This window comes from Cucumis sativus, chromosome 2, assembly GCF_000004075.3.
Source record: "Cucumis sativus cultivar 9930 chromosome 2, Cucumber_9930_V3, whole genome shotgun sequence".
NCBI classification, from domain to species: Eukaryota; Viridiplantae; Streptophyta; class Magnoliopsida; order Cucurbitales; family Cucurbitaceae; genus Cucumis; species Cucumis sativus.
In genome coordinates, this window is record NC_026656.2 from 12,273,897 (window position 1) to 12,292,680 (window position 18,784).

General features: G+C 29.5%; 1 protein-coding gene and 1 long non-coding RNA gene across 2 annotated transcripts; one reads left to right on the top strand and one right to left on the bottom strand.

Moving 5' to 3' along the window:
- Window positions 1-6,145: 6,145 nt before the first annotated feature.
- LOC101211933 (glycine-rich RNA-binding protein 1) lies at window positions 6,146-7,321 on the top strand. The gene is made up of 2 exons (XM_004148797.3): window positions 6,146-6,411; window positions 6,689-7,321. The coding sequence occupies exons 1-2, from the start codon at window positions 6,298-6,300 to the stop codon at window positions 7,088-7,090; spliced, it is 516 nt and encodes a 171-aa protein (XP_004148845.3). The 5' UTR covers window positions 6,146-6,297; the 3' UTR covers window positions 7,091-7,321.
- Window positions 7,322-12,771: 5,450 nt separating this feature from the next.
- Window positions 12,772-16,254, bottom strand: LOC105434602. The gene is made up of 3 exons (XR_968701.2): window positions 15,935-16,254; window positions 14,901-15,669; window positions 12,772-13,273 (listed from the first exon to the last, which is right to left on the bottom strand). It is a non-coding gene; the product is annotated as an uncharacterized LOC105434602 (long non-coding RNA).
- Window positions 16,255-18,784: the final 2,530 nt, after the last annotated feature.

Genomic DNA, 18,784 nt, shown 5'->3' on the forward strand with positions numbered 1-18,784 from the left:
ACTGATTACAAAAATTAAATTTGAAATTTATGGTAAGTGCATACATTTAATTTTAATAATTAACAGTATAGAAACAAAAGTAAAATATATTGAACAAAAATAGGAGCAAATTGATCTTTTAACTTTATTTATATATATATATATATGGAAGTATATAATCTTTAATAAATGTTGATGTGAGTTTTTAAATGTTTGAAAAGTAATAATTTATATAAGTCTACAACCATTTTGAAAGGTACATTTAAAAATTTTCAAAATTAAAGTCATATTTAGGTATGGAGTAAAATCCAAATACTTTTATTGAATTGATGTGAAAATATATACATGACCACCAAAACTAAACTCAACCATAAAATAAATATAATCACCCCTCAATAAGTATATTTATTAAATATAACAAAATTTTAGATTACTTTAATGCGAAAGAGTTTTATGAATGTTGGAGATAGATATTAATAGAATTTAAAATTTTGCTATTGTTTGTATAAAGTTTTTGGAGAAACGTGTTTTGTCGAGTTGAACTTATGTTGATGTTGATTGTGATGGGAGAATTCTTTTCAAGTAAATTATTTTTTTTAAGACCACTGTAAGTTTGGGCTTTGTTGGTCCATAGGTCAGACTTACGGGCTCAATATGAGTAAGCATTTGAGTCATATTTACTATTTAGATTAAATTAAGCTTATTTTTAAGCTAACGTGAATTTTAATTCAAATAAACAAGACATGATTAGAATTAGTCCATTAATGTATTCCATTTCAATTTGAGACACATGTCAACTTTTAATTATTCTCAAATTCAATTATTCATACTTATTATCATAGTTAATTTAGGATATTTAAACTATTTGCTATATTTGAAATTTGAAAATGCTTCCAAGCAAGACGAGGAAAAAAGGAAAATGTGTCGATAAAACTAAAAGGTGGTGGATATTTGAATTTTAAACTATTTGTTTTCTCAGATAAAGGAAGAAGAATCTTGAACTAAAATAAAAGAGGAAAATTAAATTAATATTACAACTAGGTAAGTAATAAAATAAAGAGAAATGTTGCAATAATAATAATAAAAAGAAACAGTCGTTGTGTTGAGCTAAAAGTACTTGATAATGCACCTATCAAGTGCTCATTTTAAAAATGGTTTTAAATCTATCAATCTCAAATGGTTTTTAAACATGTAAACATAGTTAATTAGAAGTACAATAACTTAGATTAAACTTTAGCTTAAAAAAATTAACATTATTCTCTACATAATAATTGTCATTTTCTTCTTGCCATTTTCATTAATTGGAATAAGCAACTTAAGAAAATTAAATGGTCACACACTAAATGTCTAGTGCATATGTCTTTTTATAGTTTTATATTTTAAAAATGATTTAATTACAAAATGTTTTTTTATATCTTCTTCTTCTTGTTCCTTTTTAACTACTATCATGTTGTTGTCCACACATATAATCATATATATAAATTGCTCTATATCGACTAACATCTAAAACACGAGAAGAAAGTAAGTAAATTGAAGAAATCATTTGATTTGATGAAAATTATGTTTACGCTAACTTGGATATTTGTGTTATAGTACAGGGTTATTATTATTTTTTAGATGGTAAAAAATGAGGAAAATATTGGTAGCAACTAACAAAGATGGGTGCTCCCACAAATTAGAATCTTCCTCTCATGAAAACAAAAGAAATGGAAATGTGAATAGTGAGCCAACAGAACCCAAAAAAAGATGTAAGAGTTGCAACACTATTTTTCTATTGGGCCAGCTTGATAATTGAATTGATGACTGGGCTAGAATGAAAAGGCATGGAACTTTTGGCCCAACAATTTTATAAAAAAGAAGTGTGTGTGTGTATATATATATATATGCTAAATTAAAGAAAAGTTTGTATTAAAAATATACAGGTAAACTTTTGAAAATTAAAAAATGGCCCTTAAACTTTCCAAAATAGTTTACAAATACACTTATTATTGGTTTTAAATTAAAATCGTTAAAGTTTTGTTTTAAAATACCCTTCAACTATTGAAAAGTTTTAAAAATATTTTTGCTTTTTTAAGAAATAATCTCGTAGATTCAAATTTTAAGCTAATTCTCATACCAACTAAAATCAAAATTCAAAATTTAAGTTAAAACCATAGTTTTAAATTTATTTTACATACGATGATAGATCACAAATATAACTAATCTTAATAGCAATTGTTTGTAATTAACTTACAAATTTAATTGTTAAATAAAAGAATGTATTTGATTATTAATAAAGTGTGGTAGTTTAATAGATCTATTAATGTGAGATTTTTTTTATTTGATTGCAATATGAGTATCTTAGTGGTACAAAATTTTGTATTTTGAAGGATATTTATGAAAAATTATAAAAACAACAAATTCAAAAATAATTTTAAATTAGAAAATAAATATCTTATCATTTTCAAATAAGTAAATATGTCTATTTTTATATTAGCATCATTTGTATGTTTGTTTTTCGGTGATTTATGAAATTTTATAAGATGTAATGAAAATATCGATTCACACATTATATCAATATTGAACCTATAGAAATATGAAAATATCAATAAAAATATCATATAACGATGTAAATTTAAAACTATAGTTTTAACTTAAAATTTTGGTTTTTGTTTAGGGCTAAGAAATTTGATGTAAAAATTAGATAAATGGAAATATTTTTGAATAGTTTACACGTTTAAGGGTGTTTGTGAAAATTTTCAACAATTTAGGGGTATTTTTTAAATATAATTTAAACCATTTTCATCCAAACTTAAGGATAAGGGTATTTTTTTAACCCTTTTCAAAAGTATAACGACACATGATTTAGGGATATTTTTTGTATAAACATAAAAGTTGAGGGACATTTTTTATAATTTAGCCAATAAATATACGTAAAAAGCAATATGAACGTTTGCATAGTCAATAAATTATAAAATTGTTCAAACTTTAGTTAGTTTAGTTTTAATAAATTAATTTACTCTTAGTTCATTATTGATAACACTTCTATTAAAATAAATAAACAAATTATTAGTACTATTTAACTTGTATTTAATAAAAATTAATTTAAATGAACTTGTTTTAGGGTTTATTCGAAAGTACATAGACTAATTCTTAATTAGATGATTAAGTATAGACACTTGTATGAAGTAAAACCTAAAATATAGATACAAAAATTATATTTGAACATATTTCATATTTAATTACTAGTAAAGATATCAAATATTGAAAAATAATCATATAATCAATGAGTATTTTTAAAATTATATTTACTTTTTCAGCTCTTCCAAAATATATATGTATATTGAAGGAAAGTTAATTTTAAACAAATCAAGGATGAGAGATAATTTTTTTTTTTTTTAAATCTAATAATAATAAGTTTAGAAGAATCCTTAAAAAAAATATTATTATAATTAAACCAAGATTGTATTTGGAATGATTTATAAAAAAGTTTTTTCAAAATTTCATTTTTGCTTAAACGTTTTTTATAAATACTTCTTAAAATACAAACATGAATGAGTTGACAACTCTATTTTAAAAGTGTTTTTATTTAAAAAGTTTTAAGTTTGATCGGTTGCGAATGAAGGTTGGTTGGCGCTGATCACCAAAAGTTGATTGATGGAGTCATTTAAAATGGTAGTCAAAGATTGATCGACGACGGTTGGTATGCAAAAGTTGTTCGACGAGCTGAACAACCATTGAAACAAACACCCACTTCAGATTGAATAATAACAATAAGGGTTATTTGAAATAATCCTAATACTAATCCCGAACTAAATTAAACCTTACCCCAAATAAAAAGTGAACTATTATAGTCCAGTCCACTTCGTGCCTTACACACGTCCTCAGGAACTAAAATAGTACATTTTAAAAACTAAAGAATCAAATAAACCTACACCTAAAAACTCGGGGACTAAAAATATTTTTTTTATTTGAATTTATAAGGACAAAATTGTAATTAGATTACATAATTTGAAAGTAAGAGTAAAAGAAAACTAATATTTTCATAAATGTGAAATCATAATTTAATTATTATATAGTAGGTGTGAACACCAACTAGCCCTTAGTTCTCGGTTCTTAGACAAAATTTCCTTGCATGTAGAGGAGTTTTGGAGGCTTGATAAGTCTCAACCTTCTCCTTTTAGAATAGAAAATCGGACAAGTCATGTGTTGCACATTCAGTTCAGATGCATTTGGAGTGATCATGATTAGATCAATGACCTCAATTGAGTGGTTCGTGACTCTTTGGGATATCTCATTCTCGTCGCTTGTGAGATAATTTTTTTTTGTTTTTTCAATTGGCCCATTGAGATCTTAGAAGCTCTTGATATGGTTAGAGGTTTGCATGCCCTCATTAACACTTTTGATGAGGTGCCCCTTCCCGATTATTATTGAGTCTAATTGTTCTGTGCTAATTAGTTCATTATCCCATATTTTTGTGGATACTTTTGAGTTGTTGGGTTTTGTTGAGTGTGTATTGGCTTTAGCTTTGTATGGTAGTATTGTGTGTGGTGTCCTTGTTTTGCAAATGAGTTAGCTCATCGATTGGCTAGAGCCTCATTGGTGCATGGCATCTAGAGAGGTTACTTTGTCATCATCTCCTCTTCTAGCTTTGATAATAGGGATTGAGTTTTTATTTTGGCCCGGATTGGATCATTCTCAAAATTGTTTGGGTGTTAATGTTGATGGTTAGACTTTAAATGATATATATATTTTTAAATCTCAAAACATGGGTGAAGCTCCACCCACTTGAAGTTGAAAAATTGTAGCCCACATTGTCATTGGCACACGTCTTAAAAGAACCCTACTTATTTCATCCATAAATCTACAATTTGTTATCAACTTTATAAGGTTATGATTATTTTTAAATGAAGCAATTTTTTTTTGAAAACTGATAAACTAAAATTTATTTTTTTAGAATTGGAGTAGAGTTATAGAAAGAAATCGTTTAATTTTAATTAGGGTAAAAATGGTAATTGAGAAAAACTAGAAGAAAACAATTAAAAAATTAAAAAAGAAGATTGAAATAAACTAATTTTTAAAATGTAAGATAAATGGAGATGGATTGTGTATTTGATGGTTGATATATACCTTAATCAAACAAATGGTTGGTTCAGATTGACTAATCATAAGGGTTTCATGTAACCGTTTTGATTGATTGTGGAACTAATTTAGTCAATGACATCATTAGTGTCCATTAATTTTAAAAGGAAAATAAATTCTAAATTTACGCTTAAAGAAAGGAAATCTAAAATTACGCCGTGAATAAAAATATCTAAATTAGAAAAAGCATAATTAAAATTCATCTCTAAATTTAGTAATATTTGTGAACTCTTACTTCAAAATTTACTGCTAAAATACCATTTTGCTCTCTTTCTCTCTCTCTCCAATTTAGTCACTCATTTCCTAATTTCAATCAAACTTAAATTTAGTTTCCAAATTTTAATACAACTTACATTTAATCATTCAATTTGAATATTTAAAAGTAAATTAAGATTAAAATGATAAAGAATACTTTACAATTTTTAATTTCATCAAGATGAATTGATTGATGTATTTTGGAGGTTCAATCCATAATTTAGAGAAAGTTAAAATTTAATCTATATGATTGGATAGTTATAATTTAATAAAACACTTCTGAATGAGTTTTAGGAAGAATTTATCTATTCATAAAAATTATTTATGAAATTTTATAATTGATGTCTAACTTTTAAAATAAGATAGACAAAAATATTGTCGATATTCCAACCAAGTCAATTATTGTCGAAGTAAAAGTTCAAATGAACCATGACGACGAAGGGTAAAAGTTGACACAGAGCCCAACCATGAGTCAACCTATTTAATATAGGTTCCACTCTCACTCTATCAATCACTACTTTTTTTTTTTTTTTTTAAATATTATAAAAAAGTTAATGATAATTTGAATTGAGAATAAAGAAGAGAAGTAATTAAAAATAAAAACATGGATGGGTTGATAAGGTAAATATGGAAATGGATGGGGAGTGGTTGGTGAAAAGTAAAGATATTTTGAAAAGTGGAAAAATATCTTAAACCGAAGAAGGGGCAGGAATAGAGTTAAGCTAAGTGAAGGATAAGATTTAAAGGTGGATCCAAACAAGGTGCCAATCACACCGCCTTTTAAGTTAACCCTGATTTACAAAACAACCGCGTTTGTTCAATTTCCAGCAAACCCTAAAACTAACCCTAGTTACTTCTCCCCTTCTATATAAGAAACCCTAAACTTCTTCTCCATTTCATTCATTCTACACTTCCATTACGGTTCTTTTCCTTCTCGTTCCCATGGCTTCCTCCTCTGTTGAGTTCCGTTGCTTTGTGGGTGGCCTTGCTTGGGCCACTGATAGTAATTCCTTAGAGAAGGCGTTTTCCGTATATGGTGAAATCGTTGAAGCCAAGGTCCGTTTGACGTCGAGATCTGGATTTGTTCCGAATCGGCTTTCTCCATCCTTAATCTGATCTCTCAATCTGTGACTGTTTTGTGTTACTTTACTACTACTACTACTCTTGATATCTGTTACTTTTATTACTCTCCTTTAATCGGTACGTTTACCTTCATCCTGTTTACAGAGACGAAGAACGATCGGTTTCTTTTTTTTTTCTTGATTTTTAGTCGTGTCTGTGTTTATCGGTGTTGTTCTGTGACTGATCTTGTGTTTCCTTTTTTTTTCATCAGATCGTTAGCGATCGTGAGACCGGAAGGTCGAGAGGATTTGGATTCGTCACGTTTCTTGAGGAAGAGGCCATGAGAAGTGCCATTGAAGCGATGAATGGTCATATTCTCGACGGACGTAATATTACCGTTAACGAGGCGCAGCAAAGAGGTGGAGGAGGTGGTGGTGGTTACAACCGTGGAGGTGGCGGTGGAGGTGGATACGGTGGACGTCGTGACGGCGGAGGATTTAGCCGCGGTGGTGGTGGAGGATACGGAGGCGGAGGTGGTGGTGGATACGGAGGAGGTGGTGGTGGATACGGAGGAGGACGTGACCGTGGTTACGGTGGTGGAGGTGGTTACGGTGGTGGACGTGACTCCAGGGGAAGTGGTGGCGGTGGATCTGAAGGTGGATGGAGAAATTAGGCGGGGTTTTATGATTTCTTTTTAGCTTTTGGCTTCGAAATATTAGTGTGATGATGATAAGAAAAATCTTAGCAGGATCTTTTCTTTCGTTTTCATTTTGTGGCTTTGTTCCTGTTCTGTTTGGGTGCTCTCTTTTTTGACCGATTACCGATGGGTTTCGTGTTCCGATCAATGTTACCGATGATGAAAAAAATTACATAAGAAAATGAAGTACAGATCTTCGTTCTCGCACATCATTTCTTTCTTTTTTTCAATCTTCAAATATCCATTATTGAAATTTTCGCCATGGTCAAGATATTCTTCTATCAAAGATTGAATATCAAAAGCAATTCAACTTTTTCTTCATAGCGGTAGTATTAAATATTTTCCTTGTTTTGGAGAAAAATGGATGGTTGGATGTTGTTTCGTTCTGATCCAATTGTGACAGCTTCAAAAATAAATATCTTGGTAGATATTTTCAATTGTTAGAGATAAATTTAATGGAATAATTTTGGCTTTATTGTGTGGGCCCACGATGGGTCGGCCATGTTGGGGAATCTGAATAATAATTTCCCGGAATATTCGTTTTCATAGTAATGTATTTTGTCGTTTTGTTGTGAACGTGGGAATATTGTGGGCCTGTGCTTTGGTGACTTCTCACATGGGCCTGACTATTGGGCCGCGTTTTGAGTTGAAAAGTTGATTATCTTTATATCTTGTCAGATTTTATAATTATTTTGTTGCGTTATTTGTATGCTTTTAATATTAATAAATTATTGCCCTTTATAGTGAATTTATTTGTACAAGGAAGATGCTTACAATTTTCAAAATTTCTTTGTGTTTTTTTTTCGTACAAACTGTAAACTTTACCTTTTTTTTAATGATATTTAATTTCTTTTTGAAATTCGAACTGTGAACTTGTTTCCAAAAAAATATTTTACCCTCAAAATTTCTCGAATAAGGTAAAGTTTACAGTTTGTACGAAAAAAATATTAATGTTTGTAAATGTCCGTAATGTTAATGTATGTAATGAAAATTATAAGGCATAATATTTAAAAAGAAATCTTCAAAATTCACAATTTGTTGATCTTTTATTAAATAAGTAAAATTTTCAAAATCGATAGGTTAATTAAAATTTTCAATTCAAACAACATTTTAAATTAACTCAACTCGTACGAATAACTATATTTTTATCCTTAGTTTCAAATTTTTATTAAAATATATTTTTAGGCATGTGTAAGTATGGAGAGAGAACCAATTGATAACAGGAGTGGGTGTTGTTTGAGGAGAAGAAATTGGGTGATATAATATCCCAAAAAATAGTAAGTATCCTTTCAATTTGCGAGATGTGAAATATTATTATATGGTATAAAATTGTTTTGTTTTACCTAAGTGTAGCTTTGGTACAAATAAAACTATTAAGTTTTTTTTTTTAAATTTTTTGGAGATTATTAGACATCAGCTTAAAAATACATGTTTAGGAACCAAATAAAAAGAATGAAATATAAGCCTCCATATTTAAGAACTAAAACTTTTAATTTAATCAAATTTTGTTTTTAAGGAATTAAAAATGCAAATATTAGAATTTTCATATTCTATAAACTTTTAAAAACATTAGTGGAGAAGCTAACATAAGCTGGAAGACAATATGTTTGGACTTCAATTTTTCTACCATTGAGTTGTACTTAATAGACCTTACAAACCTTTTCTTTTGTAGTTAGATTTCCATGAGGGACCAATAAGAGACGAATAATGGGTTCCATCCCACCAATAGTGGATTCCATTCCACTAGGTGATCTATCCCAATAGTGGTAGACTAAGTCATTAACTTTCATATTAATCTTGTGATCCCAAAGGAACACGAACACACATGGTCTAGTGAATGCATTAGATCGAGTCCGTCAAACCATGAATCATGATCGATTGGTGTGTAAGATAGTGGTTTGAAAAATTCACGTTTAAATCTTCAAGCTTTGCAAAAGAAAATCTCAATCTTTACCAAAAGGACCTTCGAAAGAGCATGAAATTAAAATCAATTTCAACGATAAACTTAATTAAGGGTCTTAATTAACGATATTACAATCCCACAATAAACACTTACCTAAACTCACCAAACCAAGATCGGTGAGCAGCAGCGTGCTGATGACAAAGGGTAGCAGCAGAGAAAGCAGGTAAGTGGCACAAACAACTACAGGGTGTAGCTGGACGGGGTGGGGTGACACAGTAAAGATGGCGATTAAGGTTTCTTAGGAAAGAAGATAACTCTTTTTCTTTAATGCAAACATTAAACATTTATAACCATTAATAATAGTAATAATAATAATGCTTCATTATTATTATTATTATTACACCAAAATCTATACTATATATAAAAGCTAGTGTATGGATAAATTTTTTTCCTATTTTACCCAATCATTTTTAAAATTAATTTGATAGATAGTTTTGTCACTTGTTAAATACATATTGCTAATTAATAAAAATGATTTCTAATTATTAATTATCATTAAATGTAATAATAATGTTAATATAAAATGTCTTTATTTATTTATTTTTAAAAAAACCACTCTAAAGTTTATAACTTTACCTTTAATTACACGTAAATTGAATTCAAAACTTTTGAAATTTTAGAAGTTTTTTGCAATATCATTTTTGTTATTAAAAAATGAGTCTTCTCCACTACATTTTCTAAAACTTGTCTTCTTTTGGTTTGGAGATTTAGTAGCTTGAAGATGAAATTTTAGTAATTTTGGTTTGAAAATGTAAGATAACAGATGGAGTTTTAGTGTCTTTATCATAAAATTTATGTTCGAAAATGGAGATGCTGGAGTTTGCAAACTGTCAACTAAAAAATGAAGGAACAAATTTTTTATTACGTGAGTTTGTGAAAAACGACTTTGTATTGAGCTTGAAGATGGAAGGTACGCTTGAAGATGGAGGCTTGAAGATCACGTGCTTGAAGATAACACAAAATAATTATTTTCACGTGAATTATTTTAATACAACAATTCAATTTTAGGTCGGAGATAACACAAAATAATTTAAGATAGTTAATAAAACTCTCTAAAAATTTGGAATATTCCATTCTTTTTCCAAAAATCATATTTAAATATATCATCATCATTTTTTCACTTGTTAATTATATGACCAAAACCATATAATATTATCATAATTAATAACATTCCCACCAAATTCTCAAATCTTTAATTTAATATACATGACCATATATATTTAGTTAATCAACAAGTTACACTAAATAAATTTAATAATTATAAATGATTTAAAATAATTAAGTAAGAAAATTAGGAGGTGTTAAAAATAAAAAATAAAAAAAGTCTATTGAACAACTTTGTCGTGATAGAGACTGGGAGTCATTTTACACAATTCTTTATTTTTAATTTCAATAAATTTTGTTGGCCATAAATATAATATTGTAATATTCTATTTGGTTAATATATTTTGTAATTAGGTGTATTTGAATAATATTCATATGTAAATGTCCCATCTCCCTCAATAATTTGGGTTTGAAAATTTTGCAAACCTCAAATTGTATTGAATTGAAAATATTCTAAACTAACCACCTATGGTCACTTTTACTTTTGAGGGTTACCTTTATTCTTTTATGGTTCTTGATGCATGGAAAAACAAATCCAAATTCAATTCAAAACTTTATTAACAAATAACATACATTTCTCGATAATTTTATTCTTTTAATTTTTTTTACGATGTAAAAGAATCGACTCTCATCTAATTTTCGATTTCAGTTATCTTGTATGCTGATTAAGGTTGATTCCAATTGTTGCTACGACTCCCTATCATCTCTCCTGTAAAGCCGTCTTAGAAACAAAAGATATGGTCTTATTCAATTAAAATTAGCTTCAAAGTTATTTTAAAATTTGACTAATGTAAATTACGTAATGTCCCAAGCAACTAATATATGTAAAATGGGCAAAAGGAACTTTGCACTCTATTTCGGAGTAGGCTCGAGTGGAACTAGTCAAAAGCTGGTTCTTCTTTAAATGTTTCCAGACATAAATCAAAACTCAGTCCATTTTTTTCTATCAAATTGTAAGGCAAGGTAAATTTAGGTAGGTAAATCCATATTAGTTTAGGTTAGTCAATTCCATCCTTCTTGCCTCTTCGTGTGACAAATGATTTTTTTTAAAAAATAAACCTATAAACATAAATTTCAATGTTTACAAAATTGATTAAGAATTTAAAGGTGAAAAAAAAAAATGAAAACAATCCTGAAAGTTTTTAGAAAATAAAAACAAATAAGAAAAAAAATGATTATGAAATATAGGATGTTATGATTTATATCATCCCTCAATGAATTATAGGTATAAAAAAAAAAGTAAATGTGTGAGTATATTCTTAAACCTACTTTATAGTAAATCATTTATTCTTGAAATATTTGACAAGAATATTCTTCATCCCAAAAGCTAATTGAAAAGAAGTGATATATACCTAAAATCCACCATCATTATTCTTTAGTACTTTTTAGAGGTTAAAAAGCATTTCTGGTCAAATACCCTCCATGGCTCATTTAACCAATACCAAAACAACTCCAATATTATATATTTTTAATTTATTTTTATTTATCTATTTGCATATATACAATAACCACTAGGGTTGTATATTACAGGGCTAAGGCTTATTTTGGGATTATTGGAACTTTCATAATACAATTATATTATATTTTAAAATTTTCCTATATTTCAAATCAACTTATTTATATTTTTAAAAATGTCATATTATAATATTTTCAATTAAATTTTATATTTCATTCTCTCTAATTATTTGTTTAGTAGTAAATATAAGAGAAATAGGCATACTTACTTTATAATTTAAAAAAAATGATATCTTGTATTGAAACAATTAGTAGCATTGAAATCAAACTTGAAAGTTTGGATATAATTTAGCTTTGTGAAGAATATACATAACATATAAAATCAATTTTAACTTATAGAAAATAAAATTTATCATTGATTTTACGAAAATCTAATTGAAAGTAAAATTATAGTTGGATTTAAAAAGTGATTTTAACAAAAATCAATTAAAAAACAATGTCTAATCATAAGCTTACAAGTTCGTGGGTGAATTGTTCAACTAAATTCCATGGACTAATTCAATATTCAATATAAATATAAATATAAATATAGAAGTACAACAATTAAATCATAAGAGTTCAAGTAATAAATCGTTCTATCCATTAACAATGAAGAAAAACCACAACTATAAGTGTTCTTTTAACCCTAATTTTCTCCTTTTGATGTAAATTGGAAGGACTAAAGAACAACCATGTGACAATTACATTAGATATCAAGTAATCAATAAAAGATTAAGAGATTTATACATATTTTGAGCTATGACATAACAAGAAAAGTAGCAAATGGGAAAAGGACTGGAACAAAAAATGGTCAACTTGATTCGTTACTTCGTCGGTTCATTCGTTGGGATGAAGAAAAGAGAAGCTGAGAATTTGTCGCACCCCAATGAACAATAAGAGATCAGTTTTGTTTTGCAAGTTTTAGTCGCAGTTGATCAAAGCAAAGGAAGAACATAGATAACAACTCATAACTTTTCAGATGGTGCAAAAAACTTCATATATAATACTTTCAATATTTTCAATATGCAGAAGCCTTAATCAGATGAGAATTTGCCAACCAAAATATGATAGAATGCTTGCTTTATCACAAAGGAAATGAATGAAAGGTTTTGACATTATCTCAACACAATGATCACAGATATTAAACAGAGGAGAATCTTTGTGTCACACACACGAGAGTTCGGTGAGCTTTTGTGTATCTTCTCGATGCTATTCATACGTAAACAATAAGCAACATAACAGGATTGTATCAAAGAACATTATGACGTTCCCAAACGGTCTATGCAGTCCTTGAACACTGTCAATAAGTTCAACACGATCACTCTCAAACTTAATGATACAAGCAAAACTTTCCCTCTAGATATTCCACAAGCACATGATTTTTCTAATTCTTTAACTTTCACTAGTATACAAAACTTGGAGGAGAACAAAACAGCAAACTCAAAATTCAAAGCTCACTGGCTCCAACGATTCCATATAATAAGCTATCTTTATTCTTTTGCAGCCGTCTTTGGACCATTCAACTAGGCTGGAATGGTGAGATTCTTCTCCTCTCCATAAAATTCAAGATTCTTGTCGGTTTCTTCCAACCTGCAAGGCTGCAGTGAATACGAAAGCCATAATTGCTTCTTAACGATTGAATTGGCATCCTTTCCCTCAGCCTTTAGAAACTACACAAAAAATGCATATTCACATCTACTCATGGAACAATCAAACACGATTGAATCTTTCTATGGCTTATAAGAAGAGAACCATTGTGTAACAGAACAGTCCCACAAGAGAGGAGGAATCGATACTGGTATTACTTTCATGTGAAAAAGGGTAGGAGTAGGACGATCCTTGATAAGGATTCTTAACGTCAACAGAGGGTGTATCTAAGTGCACACATCATTCTCAACTTGATTCCATTCTGTGTGAGGGAAGTAATAATCAAGCAGTGATCAGTTCAAAGTTTTTTCATCTGTGGTCACCAGGTCGGAGCCAGCATCGCATCGACTAAGACTCGTGCAACTTAATGATGTTGGGGCTACTACATTAATTTTCATTTGCTAGCTGTTTTCACCAAAGTCAAAATGGTCCAATGACAAAAGGTGTAACGTATAACAGAGGTTTATGATCACAAGAGATATTGTGAAACTATCAACATAGAAACCATGCATCTGAGCAAAACCACTCAATTATTGAAACCAAGATTACTTTTGGAGGGAACTATTGATTTTAACTGATTTCTTACGTGTATTGACCGTTCCAATAATGCCAATTCATCTGTCTTCCCACATTTTCAAACTGCAACCTTAATCTATCTATTTGGCTTAACAACTGTAAAACACCATCATTAATCCCAACAGCTGAAGTTTCATTTGCCAGCCTCAATATCTTTTTTACCAACCAAATATAATGAAATTACTTGTTTGGACAGTGCAAGTAGAAAATAGACAACACCATCACAACCCTGCTTCGAGATATTAATCCACGATGGATGGCTTACATTTGGGCTTCTCTACCTAAGTTGAGGCATAAAGGAGGGGTGTCATAGATGATTTATTATAGCGTTATTTTATTCCCAAAACCTGGACTGTTTTATCTACCTAATTGTGTTGCAAGATGCTTTCTTAGAACGTGTTTGAAATGAGTTGCTACGTGGATCCTAAAAGGGCAGAAGTTAGCAAGCTCTATTCCTAAATGCCCAAATAATCACTCTCATTATGTCGACATCTAAGACATTGTAAGTAGATGGTGTAGATCTTCAACAATCAATACTTAAGCAAGATAAATTGATTGATCTTATTACATTCGAAGTATTTAGACAGTATCACAAAGAGAAATGGAAAAAAAGGATTTCTGCTGATAAAGATCCCAAGACAACAACTTTGTCAATGCTATATCATATCGATTAGAAACAAAATGAGGTCCCCTGATCAAGTATCTTTTATGACAAAAGAAAAGTAAGAGCAGACAAAAAAACCCAGTTGGGCCATCTCAATTCTTTGCATCTAGGACAACAAAGATTCTATATCATATTTAAGTTGAAAAGAATATCATTATATCAGTTGGAATATGATTATCAATATTTTGAAAATTGAAGTATGAGTCATATAAAATGGGCCAGCCAAAGCTCAACAATATCTTCTAGCTGGAGACCAGTAAATTATGTCACTTTTAATTCACATAAGAATAACCAAATATAGCAAGGGAACTCATAGCTGTGGACCATTATAAACTTACATGAAGCAGTAAGTAGGCAAAGAATTCGAGCCAATCCTTGTGATTGCAATAACAACATTCCGAAACAGTCACTACAAAACAAAACAAACAGGTCATCAGGGATATGCTTGATACCAAAAAATATTTCATCCTGGCTGTTTACAGATTGAAGAACTAATACAATCCCTGGCGTAACCAACCAATACACTAAACTTCCATCCGTTTGTTACTAGTCCTTTAGTCTCGTTTATAGACATGCCAAACTAAACATCATTACAAATACACGTACCATTACTACAGTATGTATGACTTGATCTTGACATTTTCCATAGCTTGGAAGGAAAATCCAGAAAAGCATCCCACAATTACGTAATTTACAAGGTTGAACAAGCAATCGATATTAACAATCACTTTATTGTTTAAAGGATATCAAGGTGAACTGGGATAAATATTATGGCTCTAACATGCTAGGACTTTACACTCCTAAGCTTTATGTTTCAATTCAATACAGCCAAGCATATTCACTAAAAGAATTAAGGTTCAAATCTCTAGAACAATGATGTAAACAACATATCAAATCCAACCAAGAAAAGCAGGAAAAAAACACGAGTTTACTTACTAAGAAATCAATGGCTAAGAAAATACCAACAAAGAGGAAATGGGAACCAAGCATTTCTCCATAAGAAAAAAAAAAAAAAAAGGAACACAAGTCAATCATTGTACGGATTCGTTTCGCCAGCTAGCTTTGCTTGGAACGTTGTTCAGGATAGAGGACACATCAAAGATACACCTGCAGTGCAAGAAGAACACAAAGGGATTTCATATGCCAGATAACTATTTAAAGCAATATGGGGAAGAGGGAAATTTTTTTCAAAGATGAAAAACAAAAAAAGAAAAGAAAATGGAGGGGTTTTGCAGCAGAAGCACACACGTGAAATTTTTTGTACAATTCCATTGATTCTGCTCTGAATTTGGGCCCATAAAAACATACTAAGGAGGAGAATAAAACAGAAAAGAGTAATCTGGAAGATATCTGAACGAATTAAGAAGCTGACCTCAAAAACTGAGATGGGTTTTGTTTTGTTTTTCATCTTCTTTCTTTCTTGGCGTGCTTTTGCTTATCTTCTACAGTTTCTTCCAGACCCATTTGAAAGAAAGAAAACCTAAAACCTGCAATCTGTGTGTTTGTTCTGTTCTGGGTGTGAAGTTGGGGAAACTTTCTCATGGTCTCTGCTTTACCTTTCCTTCAATCACATGGAGTTTTTTGCCCTTAACATCAATTGTTGTTCAAAATGAAAAGAGGGTTTTGGGGTTTGTATGTAAAGAGTTGTTCTTTGTTTCCCTTGTCTTTATCATCAAATGTTTTTTCTTTTGGTAGGGAAAATGTTTCATTCAATGTAAAGGAAGATAATTTCTTGGTTTTGCTTTGGGTTAAGTTTAAACTTTGTAATAATTTCTACTTTCAAATTGAAAATTGAGTTTTACAACTAACTAACTATGATACTTAATTACACTATTCAACTTTCAATTATAATATTTAAGTTTTTTAAATTTATGTTAAGAGTTAAAATTGAACATTCAAATTTACAAAGGTTAAAAGATCTTCAAACGATAAGAACTTATCTAAAGATCAACTTTTTATCATTTTATCACATTTTGAAAAGTAAAAAAAATTTGCTCACATCATAACAACTTTGATATCTCATGTTAAAGATCGAACTAAAGTAACATTTTTTCATAGTACTCTCGAAGATGATAGAGGTGAGAGATTAGGTGATTTGGTTGGTTGTTAGTTATTGTGCTTTTTCCTTGAAGAAAAATATCAAAGTTTGATGTAAAAGGAGGAAGGTATGGGCAACTTAAAAAAGAAAGAATAAGTTAAAAGATTGCTAGCATGGACAAGGACACATAGAAAATTGATTTTTTCTTTGAAAGATAGATAAAAGGGCATTTGTGTATGATACCATTCGCTAAAAGATTAGAAATTCGAATTTTTCGACACCACATGTTGTGAGCACAAAAATAAAATAAAGACAACTCTTCTACATAAATATTAAAGCATTGATGTTGAACTTATAAACATGGATGGAAATGTGGGCATATGATCAACAAAAATTTAGTACTCTAATTAGAGAGAAGCTTAATTATTTTTTAAACACTAAGCAAAAGAACAGAAAGACCACCACCTGTTGCCTAACATTTGTTAAGAATGAGAGAAAAATAAAATCATCTTTCAAGATCAAACAACAACCTAGAGAAGATGACAAAATTGCAATAGCATGAGCAACTTTGCTCTATCCTCTCAAAAAAATGTTAGAAAAAAAACTAAATATTAAGACAGTTTCGAACCAAAGAATATCCTGGGTGAGAAGTCCAATCTTAACCTAAGAAAAAAATTTTCTATTGAAAAGTTTGATGATCTCTAGAGTGTCGATTCCATCTTAGATGCTCTCTGCTTTTAAATTCTTATAGCGTAAGAAATTTTTTTTAACTTGGTGGACTAGATAAAGATAACTTTAATATTTAAACTAGTGAAAACGATGGTTGTAGCTAAAACTTGAAAACTTAAGAAAAAAAAAAAGTCAATCGTAGAAAAATTATTGTTATAAAATCTAGCTAAGAGTTCAAATGTCTACGTTGAGAAAAACGAAAGTCACACTAGAAAAAATGGTGAAAAAACCAAATAATTATTAAACATAACCTTCCAAACACCAACTTGTAATTTCAATTTACTTGTTTCAAAACTAACATTAATTTCATCAAATATTCCATTGAAGAAGAAAATGAAACAACAAAATGACGTGACGAAGACTTGTAAAGTAATGATAAATGTAAAGAAAATGACACGTTTGAATGATGTTTCTAAACTTTACAATAATTAGTTTCAAATTTTCAATTATACACATAAGTTATAATATTTCAGAATTGCCATTAAAACGTTTAAACAATCAACTATTGGTTTGATATTAATTAGTGTTATTGGAAAAAAGATTAGAAAATTGGTGCAAATGTAAGTGAGAAAGGAAGGACAAAATTTGGGGGCCCTTTAATGTGATATTACAATGAGAGGAAGAGGAAGAGGAAGAGGAAGAGGAAGAGATAGTAAACAAAGAAATGTAAGACAATTGAACCCAACAACTATTGTCTTCCTTAAATTAGTCAATTTTTTTTCTTTGTTGTTTTTCTACCTTTCACATCCCCCCATGCTTTCAATCAATTCCCCCACTTTTTCCCATAATTATATATTTCATTCATTCCTACACAAAATATTTTTACAATAGGTAAAGGGATTTATATTTAATGTTTAGAAAATATAATTGAAATTGTTACTTTTATATATGTATTATCTAATGGATGCAACTTGAATCACATAAATCTTTGAGATAAGTTTTTCTTGAAAGGAAACAAAAACCATAAAATGTTATGAATATACGGGACCTTCCATGGAAAAAAAAACTCAATTATGCACACATGTTATTGGAGTAATTGATGAATGAGACTAATTTCAAAGGAAAGCTTAACAATGAGTCTATGTTGGTTCATTTGAAAATTTATGTTCACGATTAAGGATCTATTGCATGATGAAAAGCAATCCAATTATGTTTACGATTTAGATTTATTACAATAGAGTCACATTTTGATTACATGCACTAAATTTTATTATAAGGTTTGATAAACAGGAATTTAGGATACAAAACAAGAGTTAAGAGATGGAGGGTGTAAATTGATAGGTTCTGAAAAGTTTAGAGGAGCATGGTTGGGTGTTCTGAGGGAGAAGAGTGGAAAAGTAGTGTTATAGAGAAAGAGAGAAAGAGAAAGATGTTTGATTCTCTTAAGATTTTCATAAGTATTTGGCAAAATTTGCTGGCTGTGCATCTTTTTGTCTTCTCTTCCACTTCCATTTT

What these genes read in the sequence shown, in the direction of transcription:
- LOC101211933 (XM_004148797.3), top strand. Translation starts at nt 6,298, where the DNA reads ATGGCTTCCTCCTCTGTTGAGTTCCGTTGCTTTGTGGGTGGCCTTGCT. An exon ending in GTGAAATCGTTGAAGCCAAG is followed by an intron (nt 6,412 to 6,688) that starts GTCCGTTTGACG and finishes TTTTTTCATCAG; the next exon opens with ATCGTTAGCGATCGTGAGAC.